The 24,243-nt window shown below is 37.4% G+C and overlaps 1 protein-coding gene and 1 long non-coding RNA gene across 6 annotated transcripts in view; one reads left to right on the top strand and one right to left on the bottom strand.

Moving 5' to 3' along the window:
• Positions 1–2,139, bottom strand: part of LOC136873909 (uncharacterized) — an 86,560-nt gene extending 84,421 nt beyond the window's left edge. The window contains exon 1 of the long non-coding RNA XR_010860199.2: positions 1,478–2,139. This is a non-coding gene — a long non-coding RNA (uncharacterized lncRNA). The remainder of the gene's footprint in view (positions 1–1,477) is intronic.
• Positions 1–24,243, top strand: part of Mccc2 (methylcrotonyl-CoA carboxylase subunit 2) — a 229,001-nt gene that overhangs the window by 84,706 nt on the left and 120,052 nt on the right. The window contains exon 1 of one of the 5 annotated variants that reach the window (XM_068227597.1): positions 6,851–6,927. The exons of 1 other annotated variant lie outside the window; for it this stretch is intronic. Coding sequence is in view for 2 of the 4 variants with exons in the window: in XM_067147237.2 (XP_067003338.2) it covers positions 6,995–7,012 (18 nt within the window). In the remaining 2 variants the exon portion in view is untranslated. Of the gene's footprint in view, positions 1–6,850; positions 7,013–9,789; positions 9,845–10,103; positions 10,167–24,243 lie in introns of those variants that run through there. 3 more of the 5 variants (XM_067147237.2, XM_068227596.1, XM_067147238.2) reach the window with 3 other exon arrangements.

The raw sequence follows: 24,243 nt of genomic DNA, 5'->3' as shown, positions 1-24,243 counted from the left end.
TATATAATCAATATTTTTCTACTTTTGTTTGCTTGATCCACAAGAAAAGTGAAATTGATGTTTTGGAAAACATTCTATAGAACTTTTGGGAAAAGTATAAGATATAACGATCTCCATTGGAGAAAAGAAAGAGAACCATCAAAGAATGGAGGGCCGATCAAAGAAAGGGAGGATTCATGAAAGGCGGGAATATTTCCTCAGGTTGTGATGGTGATTATAGTTTTAAGAGGAGGTAAGTTACAACTGGGAAACCATCCTTTCCCAACACTAAATCAGAAGAGGTGGTGGTGGTGGTGATTAGCCTATCGTTTTAAGAGAAAGTACAGTTTGGCAATCATCCTGTATTAACACTAACCAGAAGGAAAATATGGAATGGGGCCGACACTTCAAAAAATGAAGATACCGGCCAAAGAAAGCCAAGGGTCACAAATGGTGTTTTGCAAACTTAAAACAGGAATTAACCGAAGGAGGTCAGATAGGAAAGATGTAAGTGAAGATCCTGAAACTAGAAACAATGCCAGGCTCAGACAGCTGCCTCACAGCCCACGCTCCCAAGATGAGAGCCCCTGGGGCTTCCACATTCAATCGCCCCTTATTATAGACAGGGGATACTATGGATGTATTCTTCTGCCTCCTCCATCATGGAACTTCCTCAGATTCCTCAGCTTAATTCTTTCATAGTAGGAAGAGAGTGGTAGTAGACCAAGCAGTTCGGACAGGAAAGAAAGGAAATAGTCTGGTACAATTAAGTACGGTACCCTACCGGTAGAAGCTTTGCAAGGCTCACCTTGAACCCATTATTGACAGTCACCCTCATGAATTGTAAGTCCTTGGGGCTTTACAGTCCGTATCATGTTTTGTTTGAGTAGGTAGGCTACTACCGGTACCGGGTACGCGTTCGTAATGACCATACTGAACTCTTTATGTGGATTAAGTTGATTTACGGAACCGGTACGTCGTATAAAATGTAATAAATGACCATCAGTTATATTTTCTGAAAAACAAATGCCGGCTTTACAGAACTGGACTATGTTTGGTTTCGAAGAACAATACTTGAACATACAATATTCTTAAAAATATAACAAAGAAAATAAACCGCATAGCGTTCCCCTTTTTTCTTGGTTTCAGTCGGTTACCATTGATCTGCATTTAGTCTGTCGCCCAGGTGGCGGTGACAGATTCCCTGTATGAAATAGACATTGATAAATTTTTGAATTTAATACCTACATTTTTACCCGTATCTGTGGCTTCACATTTTTATTCGACTTTCGTATTCTGAGAAAAGTAGTAGCGTTTGGTCTTTCGTCTAGTTAAGCAAAAGTGGAAATATAGGCTATTCTTTCGTTTATGATGAACTACATTTAAATAAAAGTAGTCTTGTTATGAGATATATATATGGTACGTTTTTTTAGCGTGTACGTTGATTATGGGCAGATTAAAGTTCTATAGGCCTATCAAGTCACTCTCAAGCACTTACCTCGTATGGCTCTCCGCCTACATCTTCAAAGTGCATAACTCTTCTTGGTCTCGACGTGCAGAAACTGCGCACCACTTGCGAAGATCGTTTAAGAAAAACTGATAACATAATTGTACTTCTCAAGTGTTGTGAAATTAAGAATGTTCCTTCCTAGCTCCTGTTCCACTCGACCATTCAGCTCAACAATGCAATAAATCGCTCTCCTCATATGACGAAAATGAGACGCCAAAGAAAAGTCAAAGAAATATAGATATTCTGTGAAATGTCATAAGCTATAACCAGGACAAATAGAAATGAATAGTTTGACTACTCCCTTCGAACTACATGTTAACAACACCGCCGTCTCGATCCTCTTATTAAGAAGAAAGGTTCGCCTGAATGGGCATTAAATTATAAACTAGGTTTTACAATAGTCATTCAACGTTCTTGTTCACGCTCGGCACACGGTTATATGACATCTATCACACTTTTTACTGCACAGAATACTCACACATTTTTCATTAGGATCATGACAGGTTTTGTTCACACAAATCTTATAGCGAAATTCATGAATGGCAAGTCGTGTTATAATATGTTTTTGCTCTTGGTTTTCTCTGTTCCAGTTCCTGTCGAGTTCATAAACCAGCCTTGTCGGTGCAACTTTCCCCACTCTCAGTACATGCAAATACAGTAGACAATACACTACACTTACGGATTTCGCCTTGCTAAAATGGGAGACAATTCGACGGTGGCGCTCCTAGTGACTTGACCTGAACAAATCGCGCTAAATTCAAATATCAATGGAAATGTATATACGGAAATGGATAAATAAATTACGTCTAGAAAGAAAGTATTATTGAGATATTAACTTCGAAGTTTGCTAAAGCAATTCTGGATAAATGAATGAAGAATTATTTAAAAGGTTATTATTCAAAGACTGAAATTAGACATATAAACAAGAAGTGAAATGGACTGGTGTGAAATGGCTTGATCTTTCATTTATGCATTACTTTTTTAGCTTTAGCATTCCTGCCTGAACTCTTACGGTTGGATTAGTCTTTTTTCTCATTTAAAAACATTGTATCATCACATTAAAACACTTGTCAATAAAAATATCGGCACATTCCTTACACATATGATGCAATGAATTAACATTCAATAATAATAATAATAATAATAATAATAATAATAATAATAATAATAATAATAATAATAATAATAATAATGTTTTTGTCCCACTAACTACTCTTTTACGGATTTCGGAGACGCCGAGGTGCCGTAATTTAGTCCCGCAGGAGTTCTTTTATATGCCAATAAATCTATCGACACGAGGCTGATGTATTTGAGCACCTTCAAATACCACCGGGCTGAGCCAGGATCGAACCTGCCAAGTTGGGGTCAGAAGGCCAGCGTCTTAGCCGTCTGAGCCACTCAGCCCGGCGAATTAACATTTAATGGCTGGACAATTTTCCTCCTAACATGAAGCCTACTAACAGAAAGATAATCTATAAAATTCCGGCTTTAATCTGAGAAGAGGGATAAAGAAAGAAAAGTATGAAAATGTTGTCGATAGTGATGCTTTAAGGAATATTTACGTACAATTAGAGCAAAAATGTAACATACCCTTGGCTGTATTGTCGAGGATTTCTAAAATCACTGGCCTGTACATGATCTGAACAGATCTTATAATTCTTATACAAGCGTAACGTCCCTTCTTTCTTGTACACTTTATCCAAATCGCTTCTGTGATATTTCAAAACCCACAGATCACACCTACAACAACACATCGGTATTGAAGGTTAACTGCTGCACTATACAATAAAATATGCGTATTATATTTTAAGCCCGTTAAAACATGGGTCGAGCAGGTCAGAAGATTATGAAGTACTATAAAAATCTCTGTCACTGGAAGAATATATATGCAAACACAATATTACTTACATGTTCTTGTCACGAGGGAACCTGAAGAACGACCGCGCATTTTTCTCTACTTCGTAATTACTGCAGCCAAACACAGCACATATCTTTCCCCTTCATGTTGAGAGGAGATATCAAGGAATGACACACGCTACTATTTAATTATGTCATCTCACTGAAAATGCATAAATAACACCAAAAACTTCACACAAAAATACACGTGCTCTTATGACAGAATCAGTACCGTTCAGGTCTATCCGCTAGAGTGAGCTCCAATAGCTGTCCCTCGATATCTCGCTTAGTGTCGTGTATTGTCTCTACTGTATTTGGTACATGCTTTAAAAATCGACTCTTTACACATTCAATTTTTGTCATGTCCTTAATCGGCAAGTGTTCCCAAACTACCTGTAAGCCGTAAGTTGCTATTGGAGATATAGTTGTCTTGAAAAGGGCCATTGCTGAGGCCAGGGACAGGTCCGTTATATTCTTGATATTATAAATTGCTCTTATCGCGGCTACTATTCTCTCTTGTGCATGTTGTCGGAATGATTTCGCTGTGGTTTGCAGGGTTATTCCTAGATACCTAAATTCATTGGCCGTTTCTAGTGGTTGTCCATTCAAGTTGAGCGTGTTCTTTCATTGAGGTGTGTCCTCCTTTCCTAAAAGTCATCTGAACTGTCTCATTCGGGTTAATTTCAAGGCAAGGGCGCCCATTCCCGGGGGCAAGGTGGGGCCGCGGCCTCCCTCTAGCTCTCAGGGAAAGGCAAAAATCTAATGTAGTCAGGTGTTTTCCTTTCGAGAAAATTATTTAAAAGTCAGTATTACGTAGAAGTGGTAGTACCGTCCCCCACCAATACGCAGGGGATACCGTGGGTTATTCTACCGCAGAATACAAGTCGCCATTTATCTTCCAAAATAATAAGAATACTACGTACCCCCAGGTCTGGGCTCCTCCCTACAAACTCGTATGGGCACCCATGTTTCAAGGTAATTCATTTTCACCCATTTCTCTAGCTCTGTTACTGACTCTTGTATTTCTTTTCTGCTCTGGGAACCCATTACTGTGTCGTCTGCATATAATATAAGTGAAGTTCCTGAAGTTGGCTTTGTGATATCAGTAATATCTGCTGTGGTAATGTTGAACAATAGTGGACGTAGGGGATCGCCCTGTAGCACGCCGTTCGTCTGTATGATGGTGGGTTCTGAAGTAGTGACGCCTTCCTCTATAACAATTGTGCTGAACCTCAAAATGTTTTCCAGCAATGTTATTATCCGATTATTCACTCCAGTCATGCTTTTAACATTTTCCATTATGATTTGTCCGTCCAATAGGTCAAACGCTTTCTTATAATCAATGAAGACTGCATAGCCTAGTATTTGCCCTTTCTCAGGGCTTCTTCTATCTCTCCAAACAAGCGAGCAAGCATGCAATTCTGTATAGTGCTTCTCCTTCGAGTGAATCCGAACTGACAGTCCGGTATATTCGCCTCTTCTTCCAGTCTGTTTGCTATTATCTTCATGTAGATCTCGAAAGGAATATCCTCCAGTGCCACTCCTCTGAATAAGTTGGGGTCGTTTGTTTCTCCTTTACCTTTATACAGAACTTTCATTGTGGACTGTCTCTATCTGTCCGGAATTAATCCTGTTCTGAGGCAGTAGTTGAATATGATGATCCAAAGTGGCAGTAGCATTTCAATGGATTGTTTGAGATGTTCATAGTAAATCTGGTCGGGGCCAGCTGCCTTCCCGTTTCTCGCTTGTTTCACTGCTTCTAGGACTTTTCCTTTATGGGTCGTGATGTAGTTGCAATGTCTATCCCTGAAGGGTGACTCGATGCATTTTGTACGTAATCGAAGTTTCGGCTGTTCAATAATTTCCCAAAGTGAGTTTTCCATGTACTCATAGGTATTTCATTGCCCTTTGGTGTTGATTTCTTCCATTGTGCGATAAAGGGGTCTAACTGTGCTTTTTACACCAATTTCCTTGCTCCGTCTTCCATATATGCTGGCCGCTTCTCTTGTAGTAGCTGTCTATACACTTTTATATGGTTTGCATAGATCTGTAAATACGAATCCGATCCTATAGTTCTCGCTCGGTACAGGGCTATGAGTGTTCCTTCCCCTTTTGCGTAGCATTTGTTGTCAAACCAAGGTTGGGCTCTTCTCCGTCTGCGTGGCTTTGTTGCTTGTTGTAGAGCTGTTGTCAGGTTTTCCACCGTCCCATTTAGGTCACCTTTCTCTATGAGGTGAGCTCCTTTTCTGTTTCCCCTTTTCTATAAGTTTGGCTAAATCAAGCATTCTTGAGGGGTTTAGCTTCTTCTTGTCTGCAGGTTGGGATTGCTCATGTCTCCCAATTGTGAAATCTGTAGTTAGCGACAAAAGCTTTCTATTAGGTGCTGCTCCCGAGTTCCACGAAGTTTCTTGCTTAATTATAGTTATTCCTTCTCATTTGTAGAAAACTAAATCTATACTGCTAGATCCGTTGGGTGCAAAATATGTCTTCTCCTTGTTTACTAGTGGTGTGAAACCTTCATCCATCATCATGTCAAGCATTAGTTCGTTTTTTGTATTTTATTTGTCTATCCTGCAGTTGAAATAATGTTTCTGTCTCTATTGTTCAATTTTGCAATAGCTGCTGCGAGTTTTTTATGACCTCTTCTGTACTGGAGTTCGGATTTATATTTATGTAAATGACAGTGATTTCTGTAGTTCTCACCATTACCATATTGTTTCTTTATACGAATCTCTCAGTTTCCCAACTGTATCCCTCAGAAAGCAAGATACACCTCCTTCTGGTCTCCCTTCCGTGGGTATTGCAGGTGCATGTATCCCGTAGAACCGGGGTACGGTATGTCTATTGGATCTAACATAAATGTTTCGGTGGCTAATAACACATCTGTTTGTTCGATTGTTTTAAATGGTATAAATGGTAGTGCGCTTTCAGTCCTTCGGAGTTCCATAATATAATTCTTGCCCTTTTCTTATTCAAGGGAAACTCTCTCGTTTTTCCTGTGTGAGAAGCGAAAATGCCTAATTCGTACACCTCTTGGCCAGAAGGATGAGTTGTTTGCAGTGTCCAGGTGTTGGAAAGGAATTCCGACTTTGAAAGCTTGCTTTGTCCCTAACGTCGACAGTTCCTCACATTCCAGTGTACGCTGGATTCCATTCTTCACTAAGTATTCTGTTATCTTTTCTGGTGTGGTGTCATGCCTTAATTTTCCCACATACAACCAGGCCGTTTTTTCCGATGTCTGTAAATCGTCATCTACCTCCTTAGTGCCAATTACCAGTCTGTAGAGGCGGAAAACTATCGATAGTCGATAGTTATCGATAGCGACCACTATCGTCTGACATCGATAGTCAACGATATATATTTTTTCCGTTATTGGCTTATTTTTCGCACTAACAGAAATTATTGTACAGATATTTCACTGTTTGGTAGTAACTTTAATACACCGGTACCAGTTTAAAATTGTGAACTTCATATAGACTATAGATGCCCAAAAGGAAGATGCCTGACGTTTGGAAGTGATTCAGGCGTAGTGAGGATGAAAAGTTAGCTAAGTGCAATGTGTGTGGAATACTGTAATAGAACCCCTACACCAGAATATCCGTAAATGGAATGATATTAGATTGTTCGGTATTTACAATATTACATTTTTTCCTCACAAATGTAGGCCTATGTGCTACATCACCATTGTTTCCGACAAAATACCTTCCTCATATTCATTAGAAATACCAGGTCATCATGCGATAAATCATTATTACTACTATCAGAATTACCATTATCAGACCTTGGCGAGTCAAGAGACTGTAAGGTAGGTGAGGCAAATAAGGCCCACTTACAGATTGATTGCCATTTGCTCTTCAAGTAACAGAGATACAAGAATTTGTTTCAAATAAAAAATGTACCTTGATGTATCTTTTCACCAGATATCAGAAATAAATAATTGTAAATGTATCCGTGGTTCCCAAATAGCACAATTATGTAATTAATGTAATTGGGCCTTATTTCCTGCTCTAACTTGTAATAAGGACCGCAGTGGAAGTGTACCTTAACCTCATCTCTATGGGCAATTACGACTTCAGTTTGGAAGAGGAAAACGCATGTTTTGTAGATAAGAAGTGTTAAGACATGTTCATTAATTCAAAAATATTTATGTTGAAATTTTAAAATTTAAAATATAATATGAAACATTTCACCATGCTAAGGAGACCTGAATTTTCTTCTTTAAAAGTTATAGGAAGCATAATTTCCTCTCATCTTACTTCGAAAAACCAAGCTAATGTGCTTTAAAAAATTAATCATTACCACTAAATATGAAATTCTTGAAATTTAAATCACACAAACATTTAAAAATACTTAATATTCAGACAGTCATTTTTAACTTTTCCTTCCCTTATTTAAAAAACTAAGTTAATTTACTTTAAGATAACATTTAATTCTGTGTGCAATAAGAGTCTTTGATATTTTGAAAACGAAGTCTGAAAACACAAAAACTTATGAGCAGTCAGGACAAAAATAATCTTCCCTGTCGTTTATAGTCAGTCCAACACACATTTCATGCACCCAAACTCGGCAAGTTTTGCAAGCTCGCATGTCCGCACGCATTCTTCCTGGCATGCAGCACAAAACCAGCTTATATCCGGGGTTGTTTTTAATATAAAACTGAAAGCTTCCAAGAGAACTGCTGCTCGGCTTGCAGCCTACAGATGGAGAAGTCATGTGGTCAGCATAACGCTTCCCTTGGTTTTTTGACCGATGCTGCTACTTACAATTGTTCTCACGATGCTGGGATAACGCCATTCCAGATCTCCTGGCCTCCTGGCTTTTATAATTTACGTGCCAATACTGGGAATCGAATCTAGGCCATGGAGCTAGCATGCTACCCTGAAACTACCACGGTAGTCTTTAATACAAAAGTCATGTGTAAGAACATGTCTTCGACTTCAAATTCAGATCAATACCAATGTGTACACTGGATAAAAAATATAAAATTGTTCGCTTATTTAAAATAATTTTCATCTATTTAGTATATTTGTGAAACTTTACTACCTAAAATAACATTGGGTTAGCATATTTTTGTATTAAATTGAAACTAAATCTTTCGTAGCAGCTTATAGGCGAAAGAAGATAAGGCAAATTTTAGGCCATAGGCTTCACGAAAGCAACTGAAAACTCTCCTGCCATCCGTTCAGAATGCTGTAAAACGTTTTTCCAAATATATTACTATACCCTAGAAAATGTCGGGCGATCGCAAATGAACACTGCAGCTGAACGAGAATTTCTCGGGCGGTCAAGTTATGGGCAAGCGCGTGCAGCTCGAGAATGGCTCGGAAGTGCCACTAAATAGATTTATGAGTGATCCCTATTTGAATTTCTGAAATTACATAGCATGAAATAGTTGTAATTTCTACTGAATTTTTTTGTGGATTCTGTTCAGTGAATGTCCTATTTTCATGCATAATGATATGATTCGTTCCACTTTTTGAAATCTATCGATTACTATCGATAGTAAAGCTCATACTAACGGAAAATATCGATGGCGATTACTATCGATAGTTTGCCGCCTCTACCAGTCTGTCTAATGAACGATTTCGTTTTCTTCTGCTTTTTACAGTGTGCCCAGCATTGTTGTCATTGTCCTCGTCTCCGGCTACTCCATTGACATTCTGGTAAAAGTTCAGCCTTACTCACGCAAGTTTATAACATAGTAATCATGGCTGACGGTGGGCGAATGGACACTGCCATTGGTTGAAGGCTAGTCCAATGAAATGTCGTTCCCATAATTCAATACAGGCAGAAATTATGACCAACTTACGCGATGAAAAGACCTAAGAGTGAGGCAATGTAAAAGAATAACCATATGAAACAAATAAGATTAACAATATCTGGCTATTTTGAAGTATGGCAGTGACATTTCATAGGGCAAATCTTCAGGCGATGGCACAGTCCATTCGTGCCACCGCCAGCCACGATTATATAACATGTTGAAATACCGGTAGTTGAGACGTTTCGATGCATTAATTACGAATCTAAACACTACAGACCATACAAAGAAAGTATTTTTCTAGCACTGGCATACCAACCACATTCCCGACCCCCTTGTACTCGGCGACGACATGAAAAAACAACACGATTGAACTTCTCATTCACTAATAATTAAACTTGTAACATTAATAACGCATCCATCGCACGATGCCATGTCAATAGAATTAGATATGTTTTCTGTATCAACAATGGACAGATGCACTGCTGCCTAGATGTGGAGACGCTGTGTGCGAAGAAAGACGTAGTAGTCTTTGTTGCTATCAATTGTACCATTTCCTGACCAACCCACATAGAATGCCGTGGTGTAGTACCGGTAATGTGAAAAGAAAGGTGATTGAGGTCCAGGGCTAAGTACCGTAACATGTGAAAAGAAACGTAATTGTGGTCCAGGGCTAAGTATCCTAACATGTGAAAAGAAAGGTAATTGTGGTCCAGGACTAAATACCGTAATATGTGAAAAGAAGGGTATTTGTGGTCTAGGGCTAAGTAACCTAACATGTGAAAAGAAAGGTAATTGTGCTCCAGTGCTCAGTACCATAACCAATCCAGACCAGTGGTCTTATCCATGCCCTACCCTAACTGGGGGTTTACCCCCTCCAGACCCCTTTTGCTAACAGATGGACTAGTTCCTAAGTACAGTGGTTGGCAGCTTTGTGCTTCGTCATCGGCGAGTCGTCTGCGAGAAATACACATAGGACAGTCATGCCGCGCGTAGATATTGCCGATGCAAGCGGTAACCATGGTACTAATGCTGCGTGAGATGGACTGAACTTTTAATGACATTCTCCTCTCTGCTTTGATATTTGCTGCCAAAATCCTGCATTCTTTGAGTCAAAACTTGTGCATAAGATTCTTCCTCCTTGTCATTCGCCGAACTAGTTGGTCTTGTTCTATGTTTTAATCTTAGTCTTTTCTGGTGTTTTAATATTCCTTCGATAGATCGCTACACGTACCTTTTCTTCCAAAACTGTATCTAATTTCGAGGTTATGAATTCAGACATATTTTCCACTTTTTATGCCAATTCTTTCGCTACCTCCTGTGGGTGGGGGACGCAGACGAAGAATACACCCACGGTATCCCGTGCCTGTCGTAAGAGGCGACTGAAAGGGGTAACCAAGGGATGATTATATTAGAACCATGTAACTCCATGTGATTAGCACCACCACGCGGGGAACACCATGGGTCGCTTTTCCTTGCGCGTAGTACCACTATGTTAGGTACCAAATAGGTCTGTGATTAGTGGCAAACGAGAGCGCGACGGCTTTTACAGTACCTGTGATCAGTAGCGCACTATATAAGCGACACCATGGGATGACGGAACCTATGGTTCTGGCTTGCCTATGATTAGTACCCACTATATAAGGAACACCACGGAATAGTACGAGTCCCTGTGGTTAGTACACTTAGGTTTGCGTTGCCTGTCAATGGCGCCGCAATGTGTGAAACAACGTAGGTCTGTAATACATGTGCGAATTTCATTACCTGCGAGTGGTACCATAATCTGTGGAATACCGCGAGTCTACGCTACTCTTGATTAGTACCGCAACATGACAAATACCATGGTTCTACTTTTCTAGCGATAAGTACCATTATGAGGGGCCGATGACTTGGATTTTGGACTCCTTTCGACTTCAAGCATCATCGATTCACTATCGTGCTATAGAAGTAGTCACTTGGTCAGCAATACTATTGGTTTACGCCAGCTTCTGTGCATGTGAGGCACTGTGTGTCGGTTGCACTGATTGTTTTAAATTCACATCCGTCCATCCATCCATCCTCACGTTTTGAATTGTGGTCAGTGTAGGATTTTGAGTTTTTAATTTGTCATTTCATTTCGTCTCATTTCGTACCATTAGGGGCCGATGACCTATATGTTAGGCCCCTTTAAACAACAAGCATCAATCAATCATCAATTCTTTCGCTATGCTTACTTTTTCTTCCAAAACTGTATCTAATTACATCGTTATGAATTCAGACCTATTTTCCAATTTTTTTGGTCAATTCTTTCATTATTGCGTTGTTCATTATTAAGTCTTCGGTTTTTCCCATCAACCTCTGTGTTATGTCGTCCTGATATTTCAGTGTTTTTAATGCTTTAATGCATTCAGTGCATAGCCAGGTTAAGTTGCAATTGCTTTTCAGCATGATGTCAAAGGCTCCTTGCTTTAAAGTCGTACAGTCTTTGTGAAACCAAACTGCGCATGGACCCTCACATTGTATTGCTTGGTCATCAGCATCAATTTTCATGGCGCAAGGGCCGCACTTTTGTCCTGCTTCTGATTTTTTCATAGAATTTCGTAGAGTAGACATCTCTGTTCCTCCGCAAATCGTGCCTTTGTTCTTTCTAGTTTATAAGACCGTTTATAAACAGTATTTTCAATCTCTGAACAAATATTATACAAATTAAATGTATAATTTAAATATTCACGCCCTATAAAATTTTCTTTACTCTTCTGGACTCAAGATGGCGGACTGATTATCTTCGTTCCACGCCACTAGTTAGGGCTGACATCTCACAACGTAATCCTAAGGTGCAACGTCGGTGTGTGTTTAAAATCACAACAAGGTTATTTGGACACTAAAAAATTCAGCTATTCACTTGATATTCACTATTCTAATTGCAAGTAGACGTTTTAATACTTCCACGAGCTTAATCTACCTAAGTATACCTGTTTAACAAAGCTCCTTTGCTCTATAACTCACTTCCGTCTTCAATCTTGTAGCTACTATGTTCACATCAATGTTCACAAACCACAGCCTTTTCACTCGCCCCGATCCTCTTATACTGCCTGATCTATGCCACTGGTTTAACACAGGAAGGCGCGAATACCTACCAATATTTCTTAAAGTCTGATGTAGCCACAAAGACATGCACAAAATGCTGTCAACTTGCGTACACTGATTTTTATTTACAATTAATTAATTACACATTAATCACACATAGCCTATCAACTGCCATCACAAACAAAACACACACATTAACAAACCACCTTCTTTAACAACTGCCTATCACGAAGCACATGGATATTGCAACCTTGAAACAGTTGACCGCTGACGTAGCAAATCGGCCTAAGTGCAACACGTGCTAACGAAAACAACTCCAACTAAACAATAACTCCACTCCACCATCAAGACCGCTTCCTTACATATGTCGCCTGGCCAGACTTCTAGAAGGATGTGTCACAGCATATCTTCTAGTAAATTTTAGGGTGCTTAATACATAGTTACAATTGGAAGGAAGGTTCTCCATAATTCTCGTCTTACCTAGTATTATTCTGGATGTTACAGTGTATAGCGCAATACTGTAGTGGATTACACACCATATATACAGAAAATAATAAATTATATGCTGTTAATTACAGGTTCTTTCATTAACTAAACTCGTGTGTATACAGCGCAGGTTTCATGACATAACCTCACAAACAATGCGATCGTAAATAATAATTATACTAATACTAATTGTACTGGGAAGTACACCTCAACCCCGCACATTTAAAAGAAGTGCCTTAAGAAACGCTATCTATCGAACAAATCTTGAAACAGCTAGTGCATGAAGTTGGGACATTGATCAGAAGATGCCACTACTAAATAACTGAGGAATATGTTATTTTAAAGTTTCCTAATCTGACCAGATTTCTTTGTTTTGTTTTGGGGTATTACTAGAAGTTTGCACTTTTCTCCATAGATGTCTCTACGAAAGAACTGAGGTCATGCACTCTCGTGCAAAGTGGATTAATTAGAGATTTAAAGAAGTTCGTAGGTTTTCTCAACATAATTGACTTTCATTATTTTCATACTTCAAGGTCTGCAACACTTCCTTCTCATCCCATTAGCGTTGGTTTTTAACCAATCATAAATTTTCTGTATTTATTTTTCAACCAATCAAACGTTTCTTGTACCTATTTTTCCGCCAATAAAATGAGAGGGTGTGTCCGGATTTAGTCCAGAGCCTTCTTGAACCCTCCCCTCGGGTGTAAAAGCTGCGGCTTTTTCAGGTTAACTTGTCTTGGAACTTCTGAGTGCGTGTGTTAAGAGAGCAGACAGGGTTCCTCATTCTTCGGCAGGCAGAACATCTGCCCATGTAATGGCCACCAGTTTTCTATCTCTATAGCGATCACCACAAAATGACCCGAGGGGAAGGTTCTAATCTTTAACTATGTAACCACCAATTTTCTAAAATGTAAATTTTTCTCCTTTTTCATGTAAACTTAATGTAAGTCCTAGAGACTTAAACTGTAAATCGGGAAGAGAGAGTGCGTTACCCTCTTGAATTCCCTTTCTGATTATCTTGAGGTGACTACGATTTTGTAATTGTTTTTGTAAATAATAAATTATTTTGTCCTTCCAGTCACCTCAGTAGTGTGGAATTAGCTTCTGCATTGTCGGGCCGCAAGCCCAAGTAGGGTTTTAATTTCTGATTTTGAGGAGCGCAAGTGTACACCTCCATACATTTTGTGTTTGGGCCAGTAATGTAACCTATTCTTCTTCACGATGACCTGGTAGTATGGGTACTAGATACCCCTATGTAATATAAAAGGTAATTACTACGGTGCTGTAAATTGTTGGTTGTGCCTAGAGAGGCCTAGAAATGTAATTTTATTGAGCAAAGAAACTCTAATCTCTAATGTAACTTAAAGGTTGCCTGAATCAGGCTGTAAGGGTTGCGAGCACAGCTTCCTTTTTGAAGTTGTAGAGCCTGTAAGCTCTTTTCTGGTTCTGTAATAGATTTCTGTATACTATTGAGTGGTGCCTTTGGAAGGCCGTAATTTGTAACTGTTAGAGCAAAGTGCTCTTCAAAATTGTGTTTTGGGAGATTTCTCTCCTTATCTAAGTGCAACTTTTGCAATTCTGGAAACTTGTAAATTAGGAGCTTGAAGCTCAAAATTTGTAAATTACCTATCCTTGGGTTTTCTATTCTTATATCAAAATTGCTATTTTGTACCTGACTACCCGTACCTGAAATATTTGTTAACATTCAATTTTCTGAAAAGAAATTTAACCTTTATTTTAATGTTTTAGATTAATCTTTGACATTTGTAGATATACCAATTCCAACCCACACCTTCTTTAACCTCTTCCACGGAAACTCCATAACACTAATAATTGGATGTAAACATTTCATAGCCATACCTCACAAGTCATAATAATCATAATCGTAAAATAATAATTCTAGCTCGATACTTGCATTATTTACCCATGGGTTAAAGAATATTGTTTTCAAGTTATATCAGTTTGTCACACTTGCGTCGAGTCGCCGTAAGAGTGCAGTAATAGACGCACAATCTTCGCAGTCAGTGTGGGTGTTGCAATGTGTTATTGATGCATGCATGTGTGTGAAAAGCTGAGTTATTTTGCACAGTGAGTAAACTTGCCTGTTCACTTCCATTTGTACAAGTGATATTTCATATAGAACTGTTAAATGATTTAATCATGTTGTCCTTATAGATACTTTAAAAGTTATTTTAAAATGTAGTGGTTTCCTTCCATTTGTACAAATTATTTATATAGCCTATATATATATCTTTGTAGAGCTGAAACCAGATTTTCCCACGAAATATTCAACTGTTGTGTACAATTTTGCAAATCTCGGCAAGGTAGTTCGGAGCCAGAAGAGATACGATTCCGTGAAATACCATCTGGAAGTGAATTGAGAGAAAAGTAGCTGTCGGTTATATCCGGGAAAGGTCCTAATAAAGGATATATTCAGATTACTCTTGCATCTGTAGCCTTTACACCTTATTTCAGAGGGTGATTAAAGCCGTGGAGGATAGTGGACTCCTTGTGACAAAAATTGTGACGGACAGTCACAAAACAAACATCTTCATGTTTAGTCATTTTGGAAAACCTCAAATATCAAATGATAATGTCCCTATCAATCTTGAAACAGAAAATCAAATCTTAATTTGCAGGTACTTGATTCATGTTGTAGAAGAGAGGATGGAGTGTGACATTTGCGCCAGGTACATCTCACTGCCTAGAGCTGCGACAGCACTTAATGGAACTGATTATGCATCAGGACAGAGGTGGACTTTGATACCCAAAACCTTGTTTTGTTGCTCTGATGAAGCATCTGCAGAGTTTGTTGAAGCTGCAATGTCCTACTGTCGGAAGTCCTTCAAACTTACAAGAGTAATATGAGAACTTATTACTTCTTCCTTCTCAGAATATGTTCTGTTACAGTGTGAGGTCAAAGAATATCAGGAAACTGTTAGTGATGTTAACATAACCAAGTTCGTAAAACCTCTATTAACTGATATTGCGTTGGCAAGAACACAAAATGTTAGCTGCCCGGTGTATCACCCCAAGGCTTCGTCCATGAAAATCTTTAAATTGTGACATGAAGAGGTCAGATACTACTGCATAAGCCTCAAGGTAATAAATATCCTCTCCTGCAAACCATGTGACCTTGCCGTGGTGGGGAGACTTGCTTGTCCCAATGAAGCAGATAGCTGAGCCACAGGTGCAACCGCGGATGGGTATCTTTTGAGAGACAAGACTAAGGAATGGTTCATCAAAAGGGGAGTAATAGCCTTTCGGAAGTTGAAGGGCAGCAGTCTAGATGATTGACTGATATGGCCTTGTAATAATACTCAACATGGCTTAGCTGTGTTGATACTGCTACACGGCTGAAAGCAACGGGAAACTACAGCCATAACTAACTCCCGAGGACATGCAGCTATCTCTGTATGAATGATGTACTGATTATGGCTTCCTCCCGGGTAAAATATTCCGGAGGTAAACTAGTCCCCCATTCGGATCTCTGGGTGGGGACTACACGAGAGGGGGCTATCATCAGGAAGATGGATACTGATATTCTGCGAGTCGGAGTGTGGAATGTTAGAAGTTTGAATTGTTGTGGTAGATTAGAGAATCTGAAAAGGGAGATGGATAGACTAAAGTTAGATGTAGTTGGTATAAGTGAAGTACGTTGGCAGGAAGAACAGGATTTTTGGTCAGGCGACTACCGAATTATCAACACAAAATCAAACAGAGGAGATGCAGGAGTTGGTTTAATAATGAATAAGAAAATAGGGCAGCGCGTAAGCTACTACGACAAGCATAGTGAAAGAATTATTGTCGTCAAGATAGACACCAAACCAATGCCCACCACAATGGTGCAGGTCTATATGCCTACTAGCTCAGCGGATAATGAGGAAATCGAAAGAACATATGAAGAGATAGAAGATTTAATACCATACGTAAAAGGTGACGAGAATCTAATTGTGATGGGAGACTGGAATGCAGTGGTAGGCCAAGGAAGAGAAGGTAATATAGTAGAATTCGGATTGGGACAAAGAAACGAAAGAGGAAGTCGGCTGGTTGAATTCTGCACTGATCATAAGTTAGTCCTTGCCATTACTTGGTTCAAAGACCACAAATGATGGCTTTATACGTGGACGAGACCTGGAGACACTGGAAGGTATCAAATAGACTTCATTATGATTAGGTAGAGATTCAGAAACCAGGTGTTGGATTGCAAAACTTTCCCAGGAGCAGACGTGGACTCTGACCACAACTTGTTGGTCTTGAAATGCCATCTGAAGCTGAAGACATTGAAGACAGGAAAGAATGTGAAAAGATGGGATCTAGACAAGTTGAAGGAAAAGAGCGTGAGGGATTGTTTCAAGGAACATGTTGCAAAAGGACTAAATGAAAAGGCTGAAGGAAACACAATAGAAGAAGAGTAGATGGCCATAAAAAATGAAGTCAGCAGGGCTGCTGAAGAAATGTTGGGAAGGAAGAAAAGATCAACTAAAAATCAGTGGATAACTCAGGAGATACTAGACCTGATTGATGAACGATGAAAATACAAAAATGTTAGAAATGAAGAGGGCAGAAAAGAATACAGGCGATTAAAGAATAAAGTGGATAGAAAGTGCAAGATAGCTAAGGAAGACTGGCTGAAGGAGAAGTGCAAGGATGTCGAAGGTTGTATGGTCTTAGGCAAGGTGGATGCTGCATACCGGAAAATCGAGGAAACCTTTGGAGAAAGGAAATCTAGGTGTATTAATGTTAAGAGCTCAGATGGAAAGCCACTTCTAGGAAAAGAAGACAAAGCAGAAAGATGGCAGGAACATATCCAACAGTTGTATCGAGGTAAAGTTGGTTCTGGAACAAGAAGAGGCTGTTGATGCTGATGAAATGGGAGACCCAATTTTGAGGTCCGAGTTTGACAGAGATGCAAGTGACCTAAATAGGAACAAGGCACCTGGAATTGCCATTCACAAAATATTTTTATAAAACATGTCTGTTTCTATTTGCCTGCCAATGGGGTGAATGGAAACAGGCATACATATTACCATAATGTTGCTATTGTGTCTTCATTTGGGGGATTGGAAACAGTCCATATCTGATATTAATGCTATAAGTGAGGTAGAATAATAACATGAACATCCTTTCTCAAAATTTTATGTGTATTTGTCAATAAATTCAGTACAAAATGAGTAACTTAGATCAAATTGAATAAAAGTTTACAACATACAGATATATTTCTAAAATTTACACATTTACAATGTCAAATGGTATTTCTGTGCATAAAATGCCTACTAAAACATATATTGCTGTCCTGTATAAAATGCTAAATTTGAAAACAAATGAAGTCCCGGCTAGGCATATTGTCTCTGAAATGTTTTACGATCTTCCCATGAAAATTAAGATATTGTTTTACAATAATCCTCGCATCATATAGGTCCAATGGGTAACCCCACTCAGCACATACACTTTATCTTTATCTTCAAGCAATTCTTCTTCTTCTGCAGTTAATGTCTGTCCACCTTTTTTCTTTATGGTACTCTCTCAAGTCAAATGATGGTACAATACAGAATAGTTTATTTTATGTTTTTTGCTTGCTGATGCCATTGTTTGTGATATCATCCACTCTGCATCGATTGCTTCTTTGGTTGTGTTTGTGAAAACACTTGCTCCTAGGATCGTGTTTATAAGTTCGGGGCATGATGAAACTCTTTGTTTCTATTCACCCCGCAAATCGACAATTTGTGCTGAAAAATAAATTGAAGTTAGGTATACAAACACATGTAAATATATAATAATGCCATATTTATGATATTGTTTATTAAACATCAAACTAAGTATTTCATAAAATAAGATCAGCCTATGCCAACATTTTACCTGCTGTCTGAATGAAGTTTTCCCGCGCCATTTTCCTCGTGATTTGGCTCCACTTTACTTGACAATGGCTTCCACAAAACAGTGTGGACACACCTTTAACACATGAATTTCTCTTCAGTATATTTTATTTCATGAATATATCCAACAAATTTTAAATTGCAACAATTACAATATTATTTACAATAAATTACTAAACTTTCCTGGTTTTTGTTTCTATTCACCCCACTGTTTCTATTCACCCCATTTTACGGTTCCCTCTGAATTACTGACTGCCTTAGGAGAAACCAGAATGGCAAGGTTATTCCATTTAGTGTGCAAGATGTACGAGACAGGAGAAGTCCCATCTGATTTTCTGCAGAATGTTTTTATACCTATTCCCAAGGTTTGAAGACTATCGCACCATTAGTTTAGTATCTCATGCTTGCAAAATTTTAACACGTATTATTTACGGAGGAATGAAAAAACAAGTTGAAGCTGAGTTGGGAGAAGATCAATTTGGCTTCAGAAGAAATGTAGGAACACATGAAGCAATCCTGACTTTACGTCTGATTTTAGAGGATCGAATCAAGAAGGACAAGCCCACGTACATGGCATTCGTAGATCTAGAAAAGGCATTTGATAACGTTGATTGGACCAAGCTATTTAAGATTCTGAAGGCGGTTGGATCAGATACCGAGAACGAAGAATTATCTACAATCTGTATAAAAATCAGTCTGCAGTGATAAGAATCAATTGCTTTGAAAAAGGAGCAGCAATCCAGAAAGGAGTGCGGCAAGGCTGCAGTTTGTCCCCCCCTCCTTTTTCAATGTTTACATAGAACAGGCAGTAAAGGAATTCAAAGAGAAATTTGGAAAGGGAATCACAATCCAATGAGAGGAAATCAAAACCTTGAGATTTGCCGATGATATTGTTTTATCTGAGACTGCAGAAGATTATTATTTATAAGCTTCATGTCCGTATTGATTGGTATCACTATATAGAAATAATATGAATCACCACCTTATCAATACACTATTTTATTTACTACCAAACTGGTAAATAGGGTCAATACCGGTTTCGACCCCTATGGGGTCATCCTCAGTTGACACATATAAATATCTATAAAAACATCACATATAATAGTTAAAGTTTAAAATTGATGGGTCATTAGTATACTGGTAAGTACATATGCATGTATTATGGAATTTATAAAATTGTTCTATTAGAGCTATTATGTAGATTTTCTGTTTCTTTGTAAACAGTATCAAAAGTATTGTATTGGATGTGGTTCATCCATTTGACAAAATGCTAGTGGATTGAATATGTACATTTGCTGAGAGGTACATGCTATTCTATTTTACAATTTTTGTTTTACATAATATGGGGTAAAATTATTACATTTGCACATATATGGTGATATTAGGTACAATGTAGGGTGTTAAAGATGTACTATTTGAATTTTCAGTATCCTGATTAAGTTTGTTCTATTAGAGCTATTATGTAGATTTTCTGTTTCTTTGTAAACAGTATCAGAAGTATTGTGTTGGATGTGGTTCATCCATTTGACAAGATGCTAATGGATTGAATATGTACATTTGCTGAGAGGTACATGCTATTCTATTTTACAATTTTTGTTTTACATAATATGGGGTAAAATTATTACATTTGCACATATATGGTGATATTAGGTACAATGTAGGGTGTTAAAGATGTACTATTTGAATTTTCAGTATCCTGATTAAGTTTGTTCTATTAGAGCTATTATGTAGATTTTCTGTTTCTTTGTAAACAGTATCAGAAGTATTGTGTTGGATGTGGTTCATCCATTTGACAAGATGCTAATGGATTGAATATGTACATTTGCTGAGAGGTACATGCTATTCTATTTTACAATTTTTGTTTTACATAATATGGGGTAAAATTATTACATTTGCACATATATGGTGATATTAGGTACAATATAGGGTGTTAAATATGTACTATTTGAATTTTCGGTATCCTGATTACATTTCATGTAGTGGTTGTAAAGTTTACTGATTCACTTGTTTAGTTCAGTTAAATGCATAATGACCTTGTTGGTTTGAATTCTTAAAATTAAAATATTGGTATGTAATACCTAGTTAACATGAATCCTTAATATTAATATATAAGTTTGTAGCACCTCTTATTCCCGTTTTCAGCCTTAAAATAGAATTGTGTCTTGACACTTTATTTTGTTAGACATATAAAAGTCTTGCTAAGATAAAGCTTTGGGGCTAAAACCGGTATGAAATACTTATTTAAAATACATTAGATAATGGTATTGATATGTGGTGCTATGTGCATATTCAAAAAATCTAAATGAAATATAAATATAAATTGGTGACAGTACTGTAGGTCTATTAAAATATATGTTTACTTGAATAGGATCGATCACATGCTGTACGCGTTACGAGTGAAATTGCATAATATATTATAGTAATAACTGGTAATTTTGTAGGATACTGCTGTTGTAGTTGGAAATCTTGAATATCATTGAGAAAATGTTCTCATCTTGTCGCGTGTCGAATACAGGTTGAGTAGGTCACCATTAAGAGATGAAGTGCATATTGGATGTCGTATATCTAAATTAGGTTGTACGTTGGTTGTATCGTGGAGACGTGTTGTAAATTAATATATCTGTAAGTAGAAATAATAAGTGTGTGAGATAATGTATCGAAAGAATGTAGTGGCAAGTATATATCGTATTACTTACGTTGGCTGTTGGGATCGTGTGCTCTGTATGGCTGTCTGTTGAGATCTGTAGCGTGTTGCTCTGAGGTTATAGTTTACGGCGGTGGAGGGGAGGCTTGAAGGGATGGGTGGAGCACTTGTAACGGGAGTGGGATTAAAGGAGGGGAGGTCTTGGAGCGGTAGATTTGTATTTATGGATTTTTGTTTATCTATTCTTTTTAAATAATAATCTTTCAGGAGGGGAATAACTGTATGAAAAAGAATATCATTTCTGTCTATGTTATCGTTTAAGTTGGAATTTGGATTAACGTATTTGTCTAAGTTTATATAAAATTCTTCTAGTATACTGAGCAAGGGGCTTTTTGGGTTTATTTTGAGGATTTGCATATCATTACTGATGTCTGTAAACCTATGTTTCTGATCGTTAATGTGTTGTCCCATGGCTGAGAAGTGTCTATGTCTAACGGCATTTACGTGTTCGTTGTATCTTATTGAAAAACTTCTACCAGTAAGCCCTACATAACTGGCTTGGCAATCATTGCATTTTAGACGGTACACTCCTGAGTGGTTGTATTTGTTTATGTTATTGACTGATTTAGAATTGTATAATATGTTGGTGTTATTGCGTGTAGTTTTGTATGCTATTTTTAGGCCTTGTTTTTTGAAAATGTTGGTTATGGGGTGTATATGGTTATTGTTGTAAGTGAATAGTGCGTATTCTTTTTTATCTTTGGTGATTCTGGTTAACTTAGTTTTTGGTTGGTTTTTTACTTTGTTGATGATATGGTTTATCATTGTTCTTTTATAACCATTTTGTTTGGCTATTTCATGAATTATGTTTAGTTCTTTGTTCAAATCTTTCTTTGAAAGTGGAATGTTATATGCCCTGTGTATCATGCTGTAGTATGCGGCTTTTTTGTGAGTGTGTGGGTGGGTGGAGTCTGTTTTTATTGTATTTGATGTATGGGTAGGCTTTCTGTATATGTTGTATGTTAGATGATTATTATGTCTGGTTATAGATATATCCAAATAGTTTATGGTATTGTTGTTTTCGGTTTCCATAGTAAATTTTATGTGGGGATCTATTTCATTCAGTTGTTCCAAGATTGTATTTTCGTTTGTGTGTCTATTGTCCATAATTATGAATACATCATCGACAAACCTGCACCAAAGAATGATGTTTTTTATTTTTTGGACTTCTTGATGTTCTAAATGGTCCATATATATATCAGCTATTATGCCTGATATTGGCGATCCCATGGGCAATCCTTTTTGTTGGTAGATGGTGTCATGGAACCTAAAGTAATTGTTATTAATGGCAAAGTGTAATAGTTTTATAAATTCATTTATTTCCAATTTGCTTAGCTTGCTGTGTTTGTATAGGTTTGATTCTATGATAGTTATAGTTTTCTGTGTAGGTATGTTAGGATACATGTTCGTTATGTCATATGTTGCTAGTTTGTAGTATTGTTCTATTCTCATGTTTTTAGTAGTGTTGCAAAATTCTATAGAGTTTTTTATGGTTTTGTTTGCCTGAAAAACATAATGTTTTTTTAGGAATTTTTGTATGAATTTTGACAGTTTGTAGGTGGGACTAGATCTGTAGTTGATGATAGGTCTCATGGGAATATTATCTTTGTGAATTTTAGGGTAAGCTTTGGCTGTAGGTATACTTGGATTCATTGTAATCAGTTTAGTAGTTTCTTGTTCATTTAAAAGGAAGTTGGTGTTTTTTAAAAGAGTTTTTAAGTTCTTCTGGATGCTATTGGTTGGATCTTTATTCTTAATTTGGAAGGTTTCATCTTGAAAACAAGTTTTTGTTTTTGTTATATATTCCTCTTTATCCATAATAACTGTAGTATTTCCTTTATCTGCTTTTGTTACTAGTAAGTTGTTATGCTGGATTTTGTTTCTGAGTTCTTTTATTTGTGTTAGGTCTTTAGTATCTTGTTTATAGGTTTCTTGGTTAATTCTATTGATATATTGTGGTAATATTTTTTTAATTTCATATCTGATTTCATTTTGTTGTTCTTGAGGTATTTTGTTTAAAGCGTCTTCTGTTTCAGTAATGATAGTGGTGATATTTTCAAAAATTGAGTTATTTCTCCAGTTATGTTTAGGTCCCTTGCTCAGTATAGTAGTCTCTGCTTCATTAAGTACTGTATTGGTTAGATTTTTGATTGGTGGGTGGAATTCATGTAGGTTGCTTTCGATAGGTGTAGTGGTATGTTGTTTGTTCTGTGTGTACTTATGTGTATGTTGATTTTGTGATTGCTTCAATGCATTGAGTTTCTTATTTAGGGTATTCTGTTTCTGTATCGCTAGGTTTTCTATCTTTACATAGGTTATTTGTTGGAAGTTAATCCAATATGTATATGGTAATTCATGTGAGGCTTTTAGGTGTGCTTCATACATTTGGATGTTTAGGTGTTGTTTCTTTCTGTACATGAATTTGATCTCCTCTTTAAGCCATATTCGATTTGTCTTATTTTGTGTATTTCGGGTTTGATTAGTGCTTCTATGTTTGTTATTATATTTCTTAAGAAATTTAGGGGTTAAGTTGTTTTGTAGGCATTGTTTTAAAAACGTGATGTTTTTGACGATGTTAGTGATCTTAATTTTCAGATTTTGATATCTGTGTGCTATTCTTTTTGCCTGGTTGGCTGTTCTATTATTATTTATAAGCTTCATGTCCGTATTGATTGGTATCACTATATAGAAATAATATGAATCACCACCTTATCAATACACTATTTTATTTACTACCAAACTGGTAAATAGGGTCAATACCGGTTTCGACCCCTATGGGGTCATCCTCAGTTGACACATATAAATATCTATAAAAACATCACATATAATAGTTAAAGTTTAAAATTGATGGGTCATTAGTATACTGGTAAGTACATATGCATGTATTATGGAATTTATAAAATTGTTCTATTAGAGCTATTATGTAGATTTTCTGTTTCTTTGTAAACAGTATCAAAAGTATTGTATT

The sequence above is a fragment of the Anabrus simplex genome, chromosome 5 (assembly GCF_040414725.1).
Source record: "Anabrus simplex isolate iqAnaSimp1 chromosome 5, ASM4041472v1, whole genome shotgun sequence".
Lineage (NCBI taxonomy): Eukaryota > Metazoa > Arthropoda > Insecta > Orthoptera > Tettigoniidae > Anabrus > Anabrus simplex.
The sequence above is the reverse complement of the archived record's forward strand: the minus strand, read 5'-3'. Positions and strand labels throughout refer to the sequence as shown.